The sequence below is a fragment of the Equus quagga genome, chromosome 1 (assembly GCF_021613505.1).
Source record: "Equus quagga isolate Etosha38 chromosome 1, UCLA_HA_Equagga_1.0, whole genome shotgun sequence".
NCBI lineage: Eukaryota > Metazoa > Chordata > Mammalia > Perissodactyla > Equidae > Equus > Equus quagga.
This window is the reverse complement of record NC_060267.1, coordinates 11,401,949-11,417,081: the sequence shown is the minus strand read 5'-3', so window position 1 is coordinate 11,417,081 and position 15,133 is coordinate 11,401,949. Positions and strand designations below refer to the sequence as shown.

The 15,133-nt window shown below is 52.7% G+C and overlaps 2 protein-coding genes across 2 annotated transcripts; one reads left to right on the top strand and one right to left on the bottom strand.

Moving 5' to 3' along the window:
* The first annotated feature begins 3,010 nt into the window (after positions 1-3,010).
* On the top strand, positions 3,011-9,512 carry GPR182 (G protein-coupled receptor 182). The gene is made up of 2 exons (XM_046639283.1): positions 3,011-3,461; positions 4,008-9,512. Exon 2 carries the CDS (start codon positions 4,024-4,026, stop codon positions 5,308-5,310), a length of 1,287 nt encoding a protein of 428 aa, XP_046495239.1. The 5' UTR covers positions 3,011-3,461; positions 4,008-4,023; the 3' UTR covers positions 5,311-9,512.
* A 150-nt stretch (positions 9,513-9,662) lies between these two features.
* On the bottom strand, positions 9,663-15,130 carry ZBTB39 (zinc finger and BTB domain containing 39). Its single transcript, XM_046639271.1, has 2 exons — positions 14,999-15,130; positions 9,663-13,521 (listed from the first exon to the last, which is right to left on the bottom strand). Exon 2 carries the CDS (start codon positions 13,475-13,477, stop codon positions 11,342-11,344), a length of 2,136 nt encoding a protein of 711 aa, XP_046495227.1. The 5' UTR covers positions 13,478-13,521; positions 14,999-15,130; the 3' UTR covers positions 9,663-11,341.
* Between the last annotated feature and the right edge of the window lie 3 nt (positions 15,131-15,133).

Genomic DNA, 15,133 nt, shown 5'->3' with positions numbered 1-15,133 from the left:
GTCTTTCCCCTCCTCCCAGTCTCTCTCTTTCCAGCTGCTTCCCTCCTCCCTTCAGAGAAAATCCCCCAAGTGAAAACTGCAGAGCTTTCACTTATTTCTTCCTGAGGGAGCAGCTTCCCTCTGTGCTTCTGCCAGAAGGAATTGCCATCACTTCCTCTTGCTGCAAATACACATTGGGTGATGTGAGGGCGTGGAGAGTGGGAAGCAGGTGCAGGTGAGGCTGCAGGGGGTGACGTCTCCATATGGGAGGGAAAAGGTCCTGAGGTGGAAGATTCAGAGACCCAGGAGACATGAGCTGCTAAAGTGCAGTCTTGGGAGGAACGGAAATGGCCATGGGTCAGGATGTGTGGTCCATGTGAAAAGAGACCAGAACCAGCCTCTTCCTGGAGGATGCTTATCTAGTAGAGCCTCCTTCTGCATGGGTCAATGGCAAAAGAGAAGAAAGGAAAAATTCTCAGAAGGCTGCTAACTGAGAAAAGATATCCATAAGATAGAAACAGAGATCCTAAAGAGAGAGAGTAGAACTGTGAAAAATCAAAGTTAACCACATTTTACATCGTCATAGCTCATCGTGACGGATTTCTTAACCTAGGAATGGTCTGAAATGTGAGTAGAGGTGTGACATAATAAGCAATATATACTTGGTCTCTGCCTCCGGTTCCTGACACAGAGTCCTAAAACCCTTGTAATTTCCTGAGTGAGGGGGGTGATAGGAGCATCATATGCAGAGCTCCTAAAACCCTTAGAATCTCCTGGGTGAAAGGAGCATCTCCTGTTCTAATGGGGCGACTCTCAGTGGGCTCCTGATGGCTTCAGGATGGGGCTGGTCACTAGAAAGACCAAGCCTTGATTAGAAGCTTAGAACTTCAGTTTCACTCCACATCCTCCAGAAAGAGGAGAGGGACTGGAGATTAATAACAACCATGCCTACATGATGAAGCCTCCATCAAAATCCCTAAACTATGAGGTTCAGAGAGCTTCTGGGTTGGTAAATGCATCCACATGCCAGGAGGGTGGTGCACCCCAACTCCATTGGGACAGAAGCTCAGGACCCTTCCTGACCTCATCGTATGTACCACTTCATCTGGCTGTTCATTTGTATCCTTTATGATAAAACAGTAAACACAAGGAAATGTTTCCTTGAGTTTTGTGAGCTGTTCCAGCAAAGTATCGAAACTGAGGGGGTGCTGTGGGAACCCCCAACTTTGTAGCCATGTTGGACAGAAGTGTGGGTATCCTGGGGACCCACTGCTTGCGACTGACGTCTAAATTGAGGACAATCTTGTGGGACTGAGCCCTTCAATCTGTGGAGTTTGACACTAACTCCAGGGGGTTGGTGTCAGAACGGATTTAAATGATAGGACACTCAGTTGGTGTCCGGAGAGTTGGAAAATTGGTTGGCATGGAGGAGAAAACCCCACACATTTGGTGTCAGAAATGCTGTGAGTAGAGAAACAGTTTTTCTATAGGAGGCTTTAAGAAAACTGGAAAATTAAAAATATTCCTTCCCACGGTGATGGTTGGTGGTGAGGGTTGCACACCAATGTGAATGTACTTAATTCTACTGAATTGCATACTTAAAACTAGCTAAAATGTGGGGCTGGCCGCATGGCTGAGTAGGTAAGTTCACGCGCTCCACTTTGGCTGCCCAGTTCAGATCCTGGGCACGGACCTACACACCGCTCATAAAGCCACGCTGAGGTGGCATCCCACATAGAAGAGCTAGAATGACCTACAACTAAGATATACAACTATGTACTAGGACATTGAAGAGAAAAAAAAAAAAGGAAGACTGGCAACAGATGTTAGCTCAGGGCCAATCTTCCTGGAAAAAAAAAAAAAGCTAAACTGGTAAATTTGATGTTATGTTTATTTTACCACAATAAAAAAATTAATTAGCAAACTTGAAAAAAAATCCCATCGTCGAATGGATAAACAAAATGTGGTATATCCACACAATGGAATATTACTCAGCCATAAAAAGGAATGGAGCACAGATACATGCTACAAAGCAGATGAACCTCAAAAATATTTAATTGAAAAAAACAGACACAAAGGTCACACATTGTATGATCCAATTTATATTAAATATCCATAATAAGTAAATCCACGGAGACAGAAAGCAGAATGATGGTGGCCAGGGGCTGGAGGAAGAAGGGAATGGGAGTGAGCACCTAATGAGTGTGGGGTTCTTTGGGGTGATGCAAATTTTCGGAGCTAGATAGAGGGGCTGGTTGCACAACAATATGAATGACTAGACACCACTGAATCGTATCCTTTAAAAGAGTTAATATTGTTATGGGAATTTCACCTTGATTAAATTTATATACCTAATTCCCTCCAGCCAACATACCTTTGGGCCTAAAGCCCACAAAATGTAGACCCAGCTGCAGGTGGCTCTGCCATCTGTGCAGTGTGGCTTGCGTGAGACAGGTAACCTCTCTGGGCCTCACAGAGGAAAAGGAAGCCCATCCTTCCTCCCCACAGGGGTGCCTCAGGGATCAAATGGCTAACTGAGCGAAAGTGCTCTGAGAAGCAGGAAGGTCCGCTGACACAAGATGGTCACCAACAACACAAATCCACGGGCTCCGAGCCTCACCCTATGGCCTGCGGGGGGCAGGGAAGCCCAGTAACACTCTCTGTGTGTCTCTCTGTCTCTCTCTCTCTCTGCCACACTCGGCCACACTTCACAAGGAGAAGTACCATGCAGTGGGAGGGGAAGGACGCTGTTCTCCTGCGCACCCAGGAGTCCCCCTGAAGCTGACACAGCCCCCTCCGCCACCCCACATCCAGTCTTTCCTCTCCCTCCTCACCTCAGATGGCAAAGAGCGGCTGGGCAGAAGGGCAGCAGGTGCGTGTGAGCCAGCAGGGGAAGGGCCAGGGCGGTTACAAGTCTGACTGATTTTCACATTTATTTTAGCCCTCCCACCCCCATCCTTTTCTGCTTCAGTAGGAATCAAGACAGACAAGGGAGAGTGGGATTCCAAGCAGATTTAGAGTGTGGAAAACACATGCGTGTGTAAAACGTGTACCACAGGCCGGCCCTGTGCTAAGCATTTTGCCTTGATGGCTCATTTAATTCTCACAACACCCCGATAGTAAATACTATTACTGTCCCATTTTGAATTTTGCAGAGGAGAGAAGTGAGGCTGAAAGAGGTAAACTCGCACAGCTAGAGTGAGGAGTCTGGGTTTTAACGCTTGCAGCCTGACTCCTTCCTGCCACAGTGGGTCTTTTGCTGTGACTTCCCCTCTAACTGGACTGGGGGAAGGCAGGAAAAACCCTGACCCTCTCCCACCGAGCTTCAGCCAGTGATACTGCTTCCCGGATGAGAAGGGCGGCCCCAAAGCCCGCAGCAAGGCCGGCACCACGGCCACCATCCCTCCAGACTCCTCACAGCTCTGCAGCAGCCCAGACCCGCTGGCCCTCCAGGACTGGAGGTGCTCCCGACAGAAAGTCAGGTTAGTGTCGTCCTCCCAGGGAAGAAGGGAATCAGGGCTTGGAGACAACTGGCTTTCCTGCCTGTTCCACAGATGTTCTCAGGGATGAATTCGGGGCGGGGGTAGGGTGGTGAGAGTGTGTGTGTGTGTGTGCACAAATGTCCCACATCCATAGCCCAAATAGCAAGACGGAGCAAGAGCCCCTCAGCAGGCCCGTATGAAAGGGCCAAGGGGGGAAGCGCCAGGAGAGGAATGAATGTTGGAGCCCACCTGGCACTGGGGAGTGGATGGGACTGGCCAGCTGGGAAGAAATCTGGTTGGACACAAACAGTTCTGGTCTTTCCCATCACTGAGGCCCCTTAACAAGGCATCTCTGCTCTTGCGTCAAAGCTGACAAGGGAGTTGTTTACTATTTATCCACAGTTCGAGGGCTAAGCTTCCCTTCTTGCCTCTCCACACCAAGAATCTTTCCCCAAAGCCTCATGGCCCCTGTGGCCCGCTGCTTTGGGGACATAAGGCTGCTTTAGAGGTCTCGTTTTTCTTCCAACCCTCTCTTCTCCCCATTAGGCATTTGCTGGTCCTGATGTCAGTCATGCCCAGCGTGGGGCCAGGCCCCTCTGAGGGCTTCACCACCGCGCCCACCAGCGACCTTGAAGAGATCCACAATTGGAACGAACTGCTCCACTTCTTCAACCACACTCTGCCCGAGTGTGAAATGGAGCTTGACGAGAACACCAAGCGAGTGGTCCTCTTTGTCCTCTACCTGGCCATCTTCGTGGTTGGGCTGGTGGAGAACATCCTGGTGATATGTGTCAACTGGCGCTGCTCGGGCCAGGCGGGGCTGCTGAGCCTCTACATCCTTAACATGGCCGTAGCAGACCTGGGCATCGTCCTGTCTCTGCCCGTGTGGATGCTGGAGGTCACACTGGACTACACCTGGCTCTGGGGCAACTTCTTCTGCCGCTTCACTCACTACTTCTACTTTACCAACATGTACAGCAGCATCTTCTTCCTGGTGTGCCTCAGTGTTGACCGCTACGTCACCCTCACCAACTCCTCTCCCTCCTGGCAGCGCCACCAGCATAAAGTGAGGCGGGCAGTGTGTGCAGGCGTCTGGGTCCTCTCGGCCATCATCCCACTACCCGAGGTGGTCCACATCCAGCTGGTGGAGAGCTCTGAGCCCATGTGCCTCTTCCTGGCACCCTTTGAAACATACAGCACGTGGGCCCTGGCGGTGGCCTTGTCAAGCACTGTCCTGGGCTTCCTGCTGCCCTTCCCTCTCATCGCAGTCTTCAATGTGCTGATGGCCTGCCGGCTTCAGAAGGCAGGATGGCCCGAGGGCCGACGCCACTGCCTGCTGGTGTGTGCCTACGTAGCTGTCTTTGTCATCTGCTGGCTGCCCTACCACGTGACCCTGCTGCTGCTCACACTGCATGGGACCCACGTCTCCCTCCACTGCTACCTGACCCACCTGCTCTACTTCTTCTATGACATCATTGATTGCTTCTCCATGCTCCACTGTGTCGTCAACCCCATCCTTTACAACTTTCTCAGCCCAAGCTTCCGGGGCCGGTTGGTGAATGCTGTGGTCCATTACCTCCCCAAGGTCCAGGCCAGGGAGGGCAGACACGCTTCCTCTTCCTCCTCCTCCACTCAGCACTCCATCGTCATCACCAAGGAGGACATGCAGCCCACTGCAGCAGGCCACCCTAACCTGAACTTCCAGGCACCAAATACCTCATCCATCCCTGCTCCTCGAACTCTACAGCCAGCTGAGGCAGATTCCAGCCCCTCCATCAGTGAATTAAAAACTGGAGGTGTAGGTGAGAGATGTGCGGGGGAGGGTCAGAGCACTCGTGGTCAATTTTGAGTATGTCTTAAAATATTGGGGTGGGGAGGGGGAGAAGGGACAGGGAGGGAGAGAGAACAGGTCCTTGGGGGTGTACTATTTGTCTCGGTCTTTGTGTCTAAGGGAGACATGCAGGAAAAAAGGTGACATAAATAAAAGAGACAGCCATGACTCTGGATGTCTGAAAACCCCGCCCGTGCAGGCGGGATTGGGAAGGGAGCGAAGGCTAAAGAGATGCCCAGCAGAAAGTAGATGCCCTCATTTCAGAAATCGCCCTGGCCGGAGACAGCAAGGTCCATGGGACCTCACAAAACTTTCCTTTCACGTCTGCGTGCTTGTTGATCTCCCCGCACACCATGCAGGCTGTGGGGACAGAAGCCAGAGGCCAAGGAACCAGGAGGCCTCAGCAGGATGTTCCCAGCAGTGTAACCCCAGAGATATGAGAAATGGACAGGGTGGGGACAGGAGGCGGTGGGGCCTGAGACAGGCACCTTGCAGCTGGGTTGGCAGGATGGTTCTCCGCCCCCCATCCAGGAAATGGCTCCATTTCCTCCCCTTTCCTGACACTCTCCCCTTCAGCCACCCTGCTCCCCTCCACCCAGAGCAGAGGAGCTGTCCCAGAGTCAACACTCCCCACAGCCCATCTCCTCCCTGCTTTGGATCTAGGAGATTTCCAGACTTCTCAGAAGAGATGCTATCCAAAATCCACCCTGCCCCTCCCTTTCTCTCCAGATCACAGGAAAATATCGAGACACCTATTCTGGGAGCAGACCTTGGGACAGCCAGCAGCAGGCACTGACAGATGGTGTCCACGAGCTTTTGTCCCCTGCGAGAACTAAGTCAGCTCTTCTCACCCTTAGACTTCCTCCTCCCTGGCCAAATCTTTCCATAACTTTCCTGTCTGGCAACTTACTTCTGTTAACACTTGTCCTATAGATAGGAAAAGAAGACCTCTTGTTAACTAGTAGGTCTTCTGGAAAAGGTCATTTATCAGTTTGGGAAACCGGGATCATGTCCATGAAGACCTCTGACTGAAGTAAAATCCTAAGAACTGGTCCCAGTCCACCAGTTCCAAGTCCTTGGCCTCTTAATCCTGCCTGTGGAGAGGGAAAGGCTTGTGGACATAAACACTGAGGGCCTCTGGCCTGCTCACGTGCTCTGGACGGCTGCAGTGTCTAACCTGGAGCAACCACACACTGACCTGGAGCCTGTCTCCTCTGCTCTTAGAACCTACCAGGATATCCGTTCAGCAGGTGCATTAAACATGCACTCCCACCGTGTCTGCACCCGTTTGTCAGGAGCACGGAGGGAAATCTGTATCCATAATCCCCCCGCTCACTGGGCCCAAACCTGAAAGGGGCTTAAGCTACACACAGCCACTCGGTGGCAGAGCGGAGGGCCTCTCACCCAGAAGAGTGCAGGTAGAACTGGGGGTGGCAGCAAGGGCTTAACCCACAAGGCAGAAAATGCATTAAAGACTTTCCGTCCTTGTGTCCACATAAAAACCAAGCCAAGACCTGATGCCCATATCACTGCCTCCTCTGACTCAGGCTCCAGAAGTTTCCTAAAGGAAGTCCAATTTTATACCTCTGGCTCATCCCAGGTTACCTCAGAGGCCACTTCCCCAAGATCCTGCTCGCCTCACGGATTTCACTCTGGTGACCAGTTATCGCCCTGGTGGCGCGAACGCTTCCTTAGGGCCTTGGGAGGAGAGAGAACTGTCTGCGCTAACTGCAGCACGGCTGCCCGGCCAGCATTCACTGAGCACCGACGGGGGCCGAACCACCCCTCATTACTAGAGGTCTGTCTCCCCTGTGGGGGTACATGTTGCCAACCTCATGAGTCTGCTTCTCTCCTCTCCAACGTACCACATCACAGTCAATTAAATGGCATTGGCAAGACAATTTGTGGCCAACTCTCTAGTCTAACTAGACATTAGCAGAGTCCCACTGCTCTCTTTGGGCCAACAGATCGCCTCAGGGATGTTTCCCCTGAAAGGTTGGGTCAGACATATTTCCCACTAAAAACATGTCAACCTGGGGAATTCCAGCTCCAGGAAAGGAAAACATGCTGATAGAACTCTGGCATCTGCTGAGAGAATGCTGCTTCTGGAAGGGCGACAGCCCCGAGGCTCTGAGCGCGAGGGACGAGCATGTGACAGTAAATAGGAAAAGAATTCCCTCCCATTTCAAATGTCCTTTTTTTATTCTAAATAAAAACCACACTTTGTGCTGAACAATGGAATATAAAAGAATCAGATGTACAACGATTTAAACATCTACTATTTGGGAAAAAAAGTTTACAAAATATACAAAACTTTACAGCAATAGATAGTAAACACTTAAATATTAGGAGGTCAGTACTTCTTAATTTAATGGAAGGAGTTAGACGTCAATAACTCTTCTCTGTTTCATAAGAGACTTTAGCTAGTAGAGGTGAGAGGGTAGACAGGGGTGTTAAAGAAACGTCAAAATCAAAAGGTTCATTTTCATTCTGATGTTAAGTTTACGATGAGGATCACATTGAAAAGAACACTGTGTGCCCTGCTTCCTGGCTCATTCAGTGCAGGATTAGGACAAAGGACATGTGAGGACCCCCAGAAGGGCACAGACTTCGCCACACAGCCCACTCCCATGCCAAAAAAATCAGTGCCCACCTACAAAGGGATGTAAATTCATTATGAGTTGAGTAGTCTGGGGAACAGAGCACAGCAGGAGGCCAGAAGTGGAAGAAAATTCATCAGTAGCAAAACCTGACTGGGGAGAAGGTATTTAAGCCCAAAGCCTTGTCCTGGAGACCAAAGGGTGCTGACAGATGGGGAGAAGAAAGTCAAAAAGAACTTTGACCCATTTCCTGGTTCTTGGGGGTCACCTTGGCTGGACCCCACCTCCTTTCTCCCCAACTAGCCATGAACTATAGAGACTCCACGGAGTCTTACAGTTTAGGAACAAATACTAGGGCACAGCAGAGCTTCGCTGAGGGTGCTGGGAGTGCCGGGACACTGACCCCTCCTCTGGCCACAAGCAGCCTCCGCTGTTTACACCAGCATGCCGGAAAGCATTACCCTTTTCCCTCAGGAGACACATTGGGAATGGCCTTGTGCTTGGTTTAATGCTCTATAGTCACCATCTGGAAATTTCTTAATAATTTTTAAACAAAGGGCTCTGCAAATTGTGTAGCCAGTCCTGAGTACAGAACAAGATAAAAGGGGAAAAAGGTGAAGACATTTAAGGGTCAAACAGAACCTGGGAACAATACAGCAGGAGACAGTGCTCAACGGGGCTCCAGGGCCTCAGTGGCATTAAGATCAAATGAACAGAAGGTTGAAACATTAAAAACTCAAAATAAAATGAATGCCTTCCACCAGGTATCCTAGGGTGCCCTTCACCTGTCTAGCGTTTCAAGTAAAAGTTCGGAAAAGGGTGAGCTGGGGGCAGAGGCAGCCAACCCGACTCCACACAGAGGGAGGGTCAGGCCTGAACGTGAGGGACACGCGGAGGAACAGGGTTTGGTCAGTGAGCCGCATGAGCTGCTGACCCTGCGACTGTCTGACTGCAGCCAGCCCGGCTACCCTCTCCAGTCCCCTGGCCTCCGGAGGATCAGGGGGTGCAGGTTTTTGTTTAGTGTTTCAGGGGCAGAGTTTCAAGGATTTGCTTTTTGGTTTACTGGCAAAAAGGGAAAACTTCACAGTTTCAGGTTAAGTATACAGACTACCCAGCATCCCTGACACCCTCTGTTAAGGAGAAGCGTTTCTCCAGCACACTGATCCATTCTCTGCTATTGTTTGGCCTCTCTCAAGCCCGGCCATTCAAACAGCAGTCCTCACCCAGCCTGCGAGGGGTCACTCAGGCCTCGGTGGCTTAGTGGACCACAGCGTTCCACACATTTTCCTTCTTAAATTCCTAATGGTCAGCATGGGCCAGTCAGGGATGAAGCCTCAGCGCTACTTTCCTGACAAGAATGTCCCGAGGGAACATTCCACAAGTTGCGTTTAGAGGGTGAAAGGTGGCCACTTGTACAAGTCCCTTCACGTAATGTCATCCGACCAGGGAGCGGTGCACTCCATCTGACTCGGAGGCATCATCACCTTGGGGCCGGGCGAGCAGCAGCAGGCCCACCGGGGCACAGCTCCGCCTGCCTGTGGGTCTTAATACAGCTTCCCCAGTCCAGGAAGGATGGGAAAACAGCAGAAAGGTCCTTCAGGTGACTTGATCCCCTCATCCCAGTCCCCAATCTACTCAATCACAGGACGGAACGGAGTTGAAAGGCCTAGGAATTTAACAAGCCCCAACTTCTCAGAACTTACATCCATTACCTAAGGGGTTCCCTGGGTTTATTCTGCAAGAGACAATCTGGAAAGAAAGAAAAGAATCTGCTTGTTTCGAGGCTTGACACGGTCTCCCCTAGTTCTACCCCGTTTCCCTCATCTCTGGCCCGCCATATCCACCGGAATATGGCTACTTGCTGGGGAGAAACTCATTTTCCTAAAGTCTCTTATCCAAACGAGATGCTGAGTAATATGCATACAACAACAAAAATAAATAAATATAACGTCCAAAGAGGCTCTGTGAGTTCATTAAAACCACTTGCTTGTGAAACAGCCCGGGGTGCTGCCGAGTCCCACCAGGGGCAGCGTCAGGGCGGAGGCCGGGACTCCCAGAGCTCGCCGGAGCAGGGTGAGGTAGTATGAGTGACTGCGGTGCCACCTTGTGAGCATGCGGGAGCCGAGGGCCTTCTCCCTCAAACCTTCTTTGGGCAAGACCTCCTCAAAAGCCAACCAAGAATGGAGCCAACCAGCCCCCTGGACTGGGCAGACTCATCCCCTGGCCACCTGGGGAGCGCCCAAACCAGCAGCCATCCAACGGCGCCCCCTGGTGGCCATGCAATGACAGATCAGGGTAAATTCCAGCAGATCAAAGGTGAGCTGCCAAAGCTCCCGCCCAGTTAACACAAAGTAAACAACAGGTCATCTGCCTGGGACAGACAGAACGCACATCTGGCTACACACCACCAGTTACTCGAGGGGTCCCTTTAATCCTGAAGGGCTCACAGTCCACCACTCCACCACCTCATGGGCTTTTCTCATCTAGACTAGACTTCTAAGGTGGGAGACTGGATGTAAATTAAGGCAAGACTGCTGCTGTCAGAGACATCCCCACCTCTCCACCAGGGAACTCAAGGTCGATGGAGGTGGCCAGATGACAAACAACTATATCACAGTGGCTCCCTGTCCTCTTTGCCCCACAGGGAAGAGCTGACGTCCTGGGCCATCACTCCATGCAATCGTGTTTCTTTGGAATTGAGGAGAAAAGAGAAGCCTCTGTTCCCGTCCATCCAGGCTGCCACTCCTGGCGGCCCTGCAGGACACCTCTCCCAGCTAGCAAGGATTCATCCCAAAGCTTTCTGACCTAAACAGAAAGCTTTGTCCCCAGTTTGGATCTAGCTGCCAAAAGATTTTACTGTCCACTCAGCAGATTAGAGCCGTGAAACCAGCAGGCACCTCCATCTCCGAGGCCCCTTCCCTGCTGAGGGCTGAGGGCTGGGCCTGGAACCCGAAGCAAGCTGCCCTGCTGACTCGTCTTTTCCAGATGACCACATTCCCCAGATCTCTCTCAGAGCAGGTGTCCCAGCGGGAGGTCTGATGGTAATAGCCACAGTGAAAACCTCTCTCCACCTCCTCTATTTAGTGAGGCTACTGGTTGGGTTCTTAGCAGCATAAACCTATCAGTAAACTAAAACTTGAGAGGCTGGGGAAAGGGATCTAGTCAACACCAACTGCCTGACGAGATCCCCAAACCAGCCCCAAAAGAATCAAAAACACAGCCCTTCATGGGCAAGAACAGGTAAGGAGGTAAACATGATAGGGCCGTTGCTTCTCAAGAACAGTAACAGCTCATGTGCTATTTCTTCTTTTTTCTTCTTTTAACACAAAACAGAACAGAAGTCGTAGCAAGGCAAAATTGGAACTTCAGCTGGGGAGGGACCGACGGCCACTAGAAAGCCAATGTCCTGGCTGCCGCCTGGGAGCTCCCCCGGCTCTGCTGGGACCCAGTCAGCTGTCCGGGTTCTTGTCCGCCTCTTTGGAATGAATAATGTACATGAAGGTCTGCTCGATGGTGAAGTCGGGCGGCAGGCTGCCTTTGTGCACACCAACGTGCTTGCTCATGAGGTTCAGGGTGGAGCTGTAGTGGCCACAGACTGTGCAACGGTACATGAGGGCCCCCGAGTGTGTCTTGAGGTGGCACTTGATAGTCGAGCGGCCTCGGAAGAATTTGTGGCACACCTTACACTGGTAGGGCTTCTCGCCCGTGTGGATCCGTCGGTGGTAGTTGAACTCACTTGTGTGGGCAAACCTTTTGCCACAGACCTTGCAGTTATACTTGCTGTTCCCAGGTTGGCCCTGCAGAGCCAGCTCCTCACCCAGGTACTCCTCTGCTGGCAGCTTCCGTTTCTGGAGAGCTGGGTGCTGTAGCCCAAAACCAGGTCGCGCGTCAAGACCACTGTTGCATTTGTGCTGACTGACGTGGTAGCGATAGGCAGCCTCTGACTTGAAGCTCTGGCTGCACAAGTGGCAGCGGAAGAGGGCATCTTCCAGGCTTTGGTGCACAGCCATGTGCTTCTCCAGGAGATGCCAGTCCACAAAGCTATTCGCACAGACAGAGCAGGAGAAGACCGAAATGCCGAGATGGGAGAGCGTGTGCCACATGAGGCTGCAGAGGTTGAGGTGGCGCTGGTCACAGACGCTGCAGGCCTGGCCCTTCAAGTTTAGATGGTCAAGGATGTGGCCCCGAACTACGTGGAAATCTTTGGCCAATGCCTTCCCACAGGCAGCACATTTCAACTCTACAGAGGCTGTCCCTGAAAAGAGACCCAACTTCCCAGGCAGGGGATCATTGGGGTGGACAATGATGTTGTTCTCAAATATTCCATCCCGCCGGTGGAAGGTGAGCTGCCACTGGGTAAAGAACTTAGTTTCACACATGTCGCAGGAGAAGAGGAAAATACCAATGTGGGACAGAACATGGGTCACCCGGGAGTTTCGATCCTGGAAGTGGGTCTCACAGACCTTGCAGTTGCCTGTCAGCAGGTCCACATGGTCCCGAGCATGCTGTCGGATCAGTTGAATGTTAGGCTCTAGAACTTTCTTGCACACCTGGCAGGGCATGGCTTTATTCTCTCGGTTGTCATTCTCTCCAAAAGTTAGCTCGTCCTCACTGTCGTCGCTCAGCTCAATCACCTCCTCAGCTGTGCCTATCTCCTCGGTAGGGTCTTCAAACTGCAAGTCATCATCCCCAAGGTCCTCCAGCTGGAGCTCATCCATCTGCCCAAAGCCTGGATCTCTGGAGTGGTCGCTATTGCTCAGACAAGAGTTGGTCCCAGTGGTAATGTCTATTGCATTGTCAGGGGTGAAGAAACTGTTTTTACTGAAGTCTCCATTGCTCTGAACTTTGTACGGCTGGCAGGAGCTCGCGCTGGTCTGGATGCCCATGCTGACAGTGCCTAGGATTGGCTGCGTCACCACACTAGGAATAGACGGGAAAGAAGCAGGGGCATCATGGTCTTCTGTCTTTGGTGGCAGTGGCTGCTGTGGCAGAGGCAGACTATGATTAGTGTCACTGGTAAGATTTCTCTCTTCCTCTTTATAGCTCCCTCCAGCATCACTAGGTAACACATAGTTTCTATCAGGACCCAAGTGCTCCCCAGTGCCCCGGAGTTCCCCAAGGGGCTGAGGGGGTTCTGCTGCGCTACAACTCAGGGTACCAGCGTGGCTCTCACTGGTGCCAGTCAGGGGCTTGGCCACAGCGGTGCTCTCCAGGTCAGGAAAAGTGGAGTGACAGGCCCGGAGGAGGTCCTCCATACCCAGACGCTCAGCTACCTCGTAGATGACCCCAACATTGATCAGGTCCGTGAAGAGCTCTGATGTGTAGACAAAGCTCAGAATCTTCTCAAAGTTGGCGGGGGTAATGAAGTCCACGACATAGGTCCTGGCAGCATCAAGCCCAGTATTCAGGAAGAGGTTCTGGAAGTAGCCAGCCGCGCAGGCCAGCACAGCTTTGTGGGCCGGGAAGGAGCGGCTTCCCACCACAATGGTGACATCGCACATGGTCTCTGAGAGCCGGCACTTGTTGAGCTCCTTCAGCAGGTTGTTGGGGTGGTTGGTGCTTTGCAGTTTGATCCTCATGCCCATCTTAGCAGCTCCTATAAGGTTGCCTCCTTACCAGCACAGTTAACCTGTGGACAGCAAAAGGAAAAGATGGATGGCCAAACACATTCCTGCAAGTGAGGAGCTCTGCAAGAGAAAACACCGCCAGTCAGAGTGCTTCCAGGGCCAGGCGGGGAGTGGGTGTGAATGGACATGGAGAGCTGCTCCAGTCGGCTGGGGCAATGACCTCTCTCCCTGCATTCTCCCAAAGCCAGAGCTGCCATAACAAAATAGAAAAGTAGTGAGAAACACCTGATAGCTTGGTCTTTCAGAGTCAGTGAGAGAGGTTGCCGGCCTGGTTGGACAGAAGTTAGTGCCTCAGAGCCAAGCCAGAGACATGCTCTCAGACCCGATCCTACACCTCACCGCCAGAGCAACTGGCTCCAACGTCCCTCAGATTAATTCCTGATCGATCCCGAATACAAGCCCTCCTAGCTCACAGAGTATATTCTCTTCCTTCTGATGCCAAACACCGTAAACCACACACTCGAACACAATTACCAAAGCTCCATTAGCTACTGAGGAAAAGATAAGGATGCTCCATCTTTTAGTTTTCTATCATTGCTGTGTCCTTTCGGTCCCTAAATACACCTCTTGCTCATTCTTGCCTTCCCTCTCTCCCTACCTATTCTCTCCTCTCTCCATTACCCCGAGCCATTCAGCTACTGCTGGACCACATTCTCTGTACGCTGTGGATGAAGGCAAAACACTGAGAAGCCAAAGAAGTAAAGCAAACCGGAACACACCTGTGGTATTTAATATCACTTAAATAAGCTTTCTTTCTTTCTCCCACCCTTTTTGGGATTTCTGCTTACGCTGACCAGAACTAAGAGATTTACTTGACACCATAAGAAGGCATCTAATTAGAGATCAGACTCCAGCAGGCTTGCTCTCTACCACTTTCCCCCTTGCCAGTCCTGCAGGCCTTAGGAAGACTAGCTAGCTGCACTTTCATTCAGTCTCACGACTCGCCCTGCAAAACACAGCCCCCCTCACCCTCAGCACATTCTACTAACTCCCGACTTTTGCTGGGGCCCAGGCAGCTTCTGAGCATCGCTGGGTACCAGCCCAGCATCTCCCGGGTCCTGGCGGCCACCCATCAACGGCCAGCAGGTCGGGCGACCCGGCAGCCTGAGCGGAGGCGGGAGGCGCGCAGACTCGGAACTTCAGAGAAGGTACCCCAACAATCCCGCGGCGCCGCGGTCTCCCCTCTGGAGGGTCGAATCCGGGGGCAAGGGCGCTGCGTCGGGCTGGGGCACTCCAGCTGGGGGGCACCGAGCCCTCGGTCCCTCCCCAAACAGCGGGGGTGCCCCAGGCGACTCGGGGCGGGGGCGGGCACGCGGTGGGGCGCGGGGCCGACCGGGCACCGAAGGGATGGGCGGCGGGGCCGGCCGAGAGGATGGGCCGGCCGAGGGGAGCGGGCGGGAGGGAGCCCGGCGCGAGCGAGAGAAAGGCCGGCCGGGGTCGGGCCTCGGCCAGGGCAGCCGTCGGCCGGGCCGCGCTTACCCGGCTCCGCGGGGCCCGAGCACCATCGCCGCCGCCGCCTCACACAAAGGCCCCGGCCCGCCGTGCCCGGCCCGACGAGGAGGCGGCGCCGCCGGCCGCGGCCAGACTCTCCATCCGCCGCGCCGCTCGCCGCGC

What these genes read in the sequence shown, in the direction of transcription:
- GPR182 (XM_046639283.1), top strand. Translation starts at nt 4,024, where the DNA reads ATGTCAGTCATGCCCAGCGTGGGGCCAGGCCCCTCTGAGGGCTTCACC.
- ZBTB39 (XM_046639271.1), bottom strand. Translation starts at nt 13,477, where the DNA reads ATGGGCATGAGGATCAAACTGCAAAGCACCAACCACCCCAACAACCTG.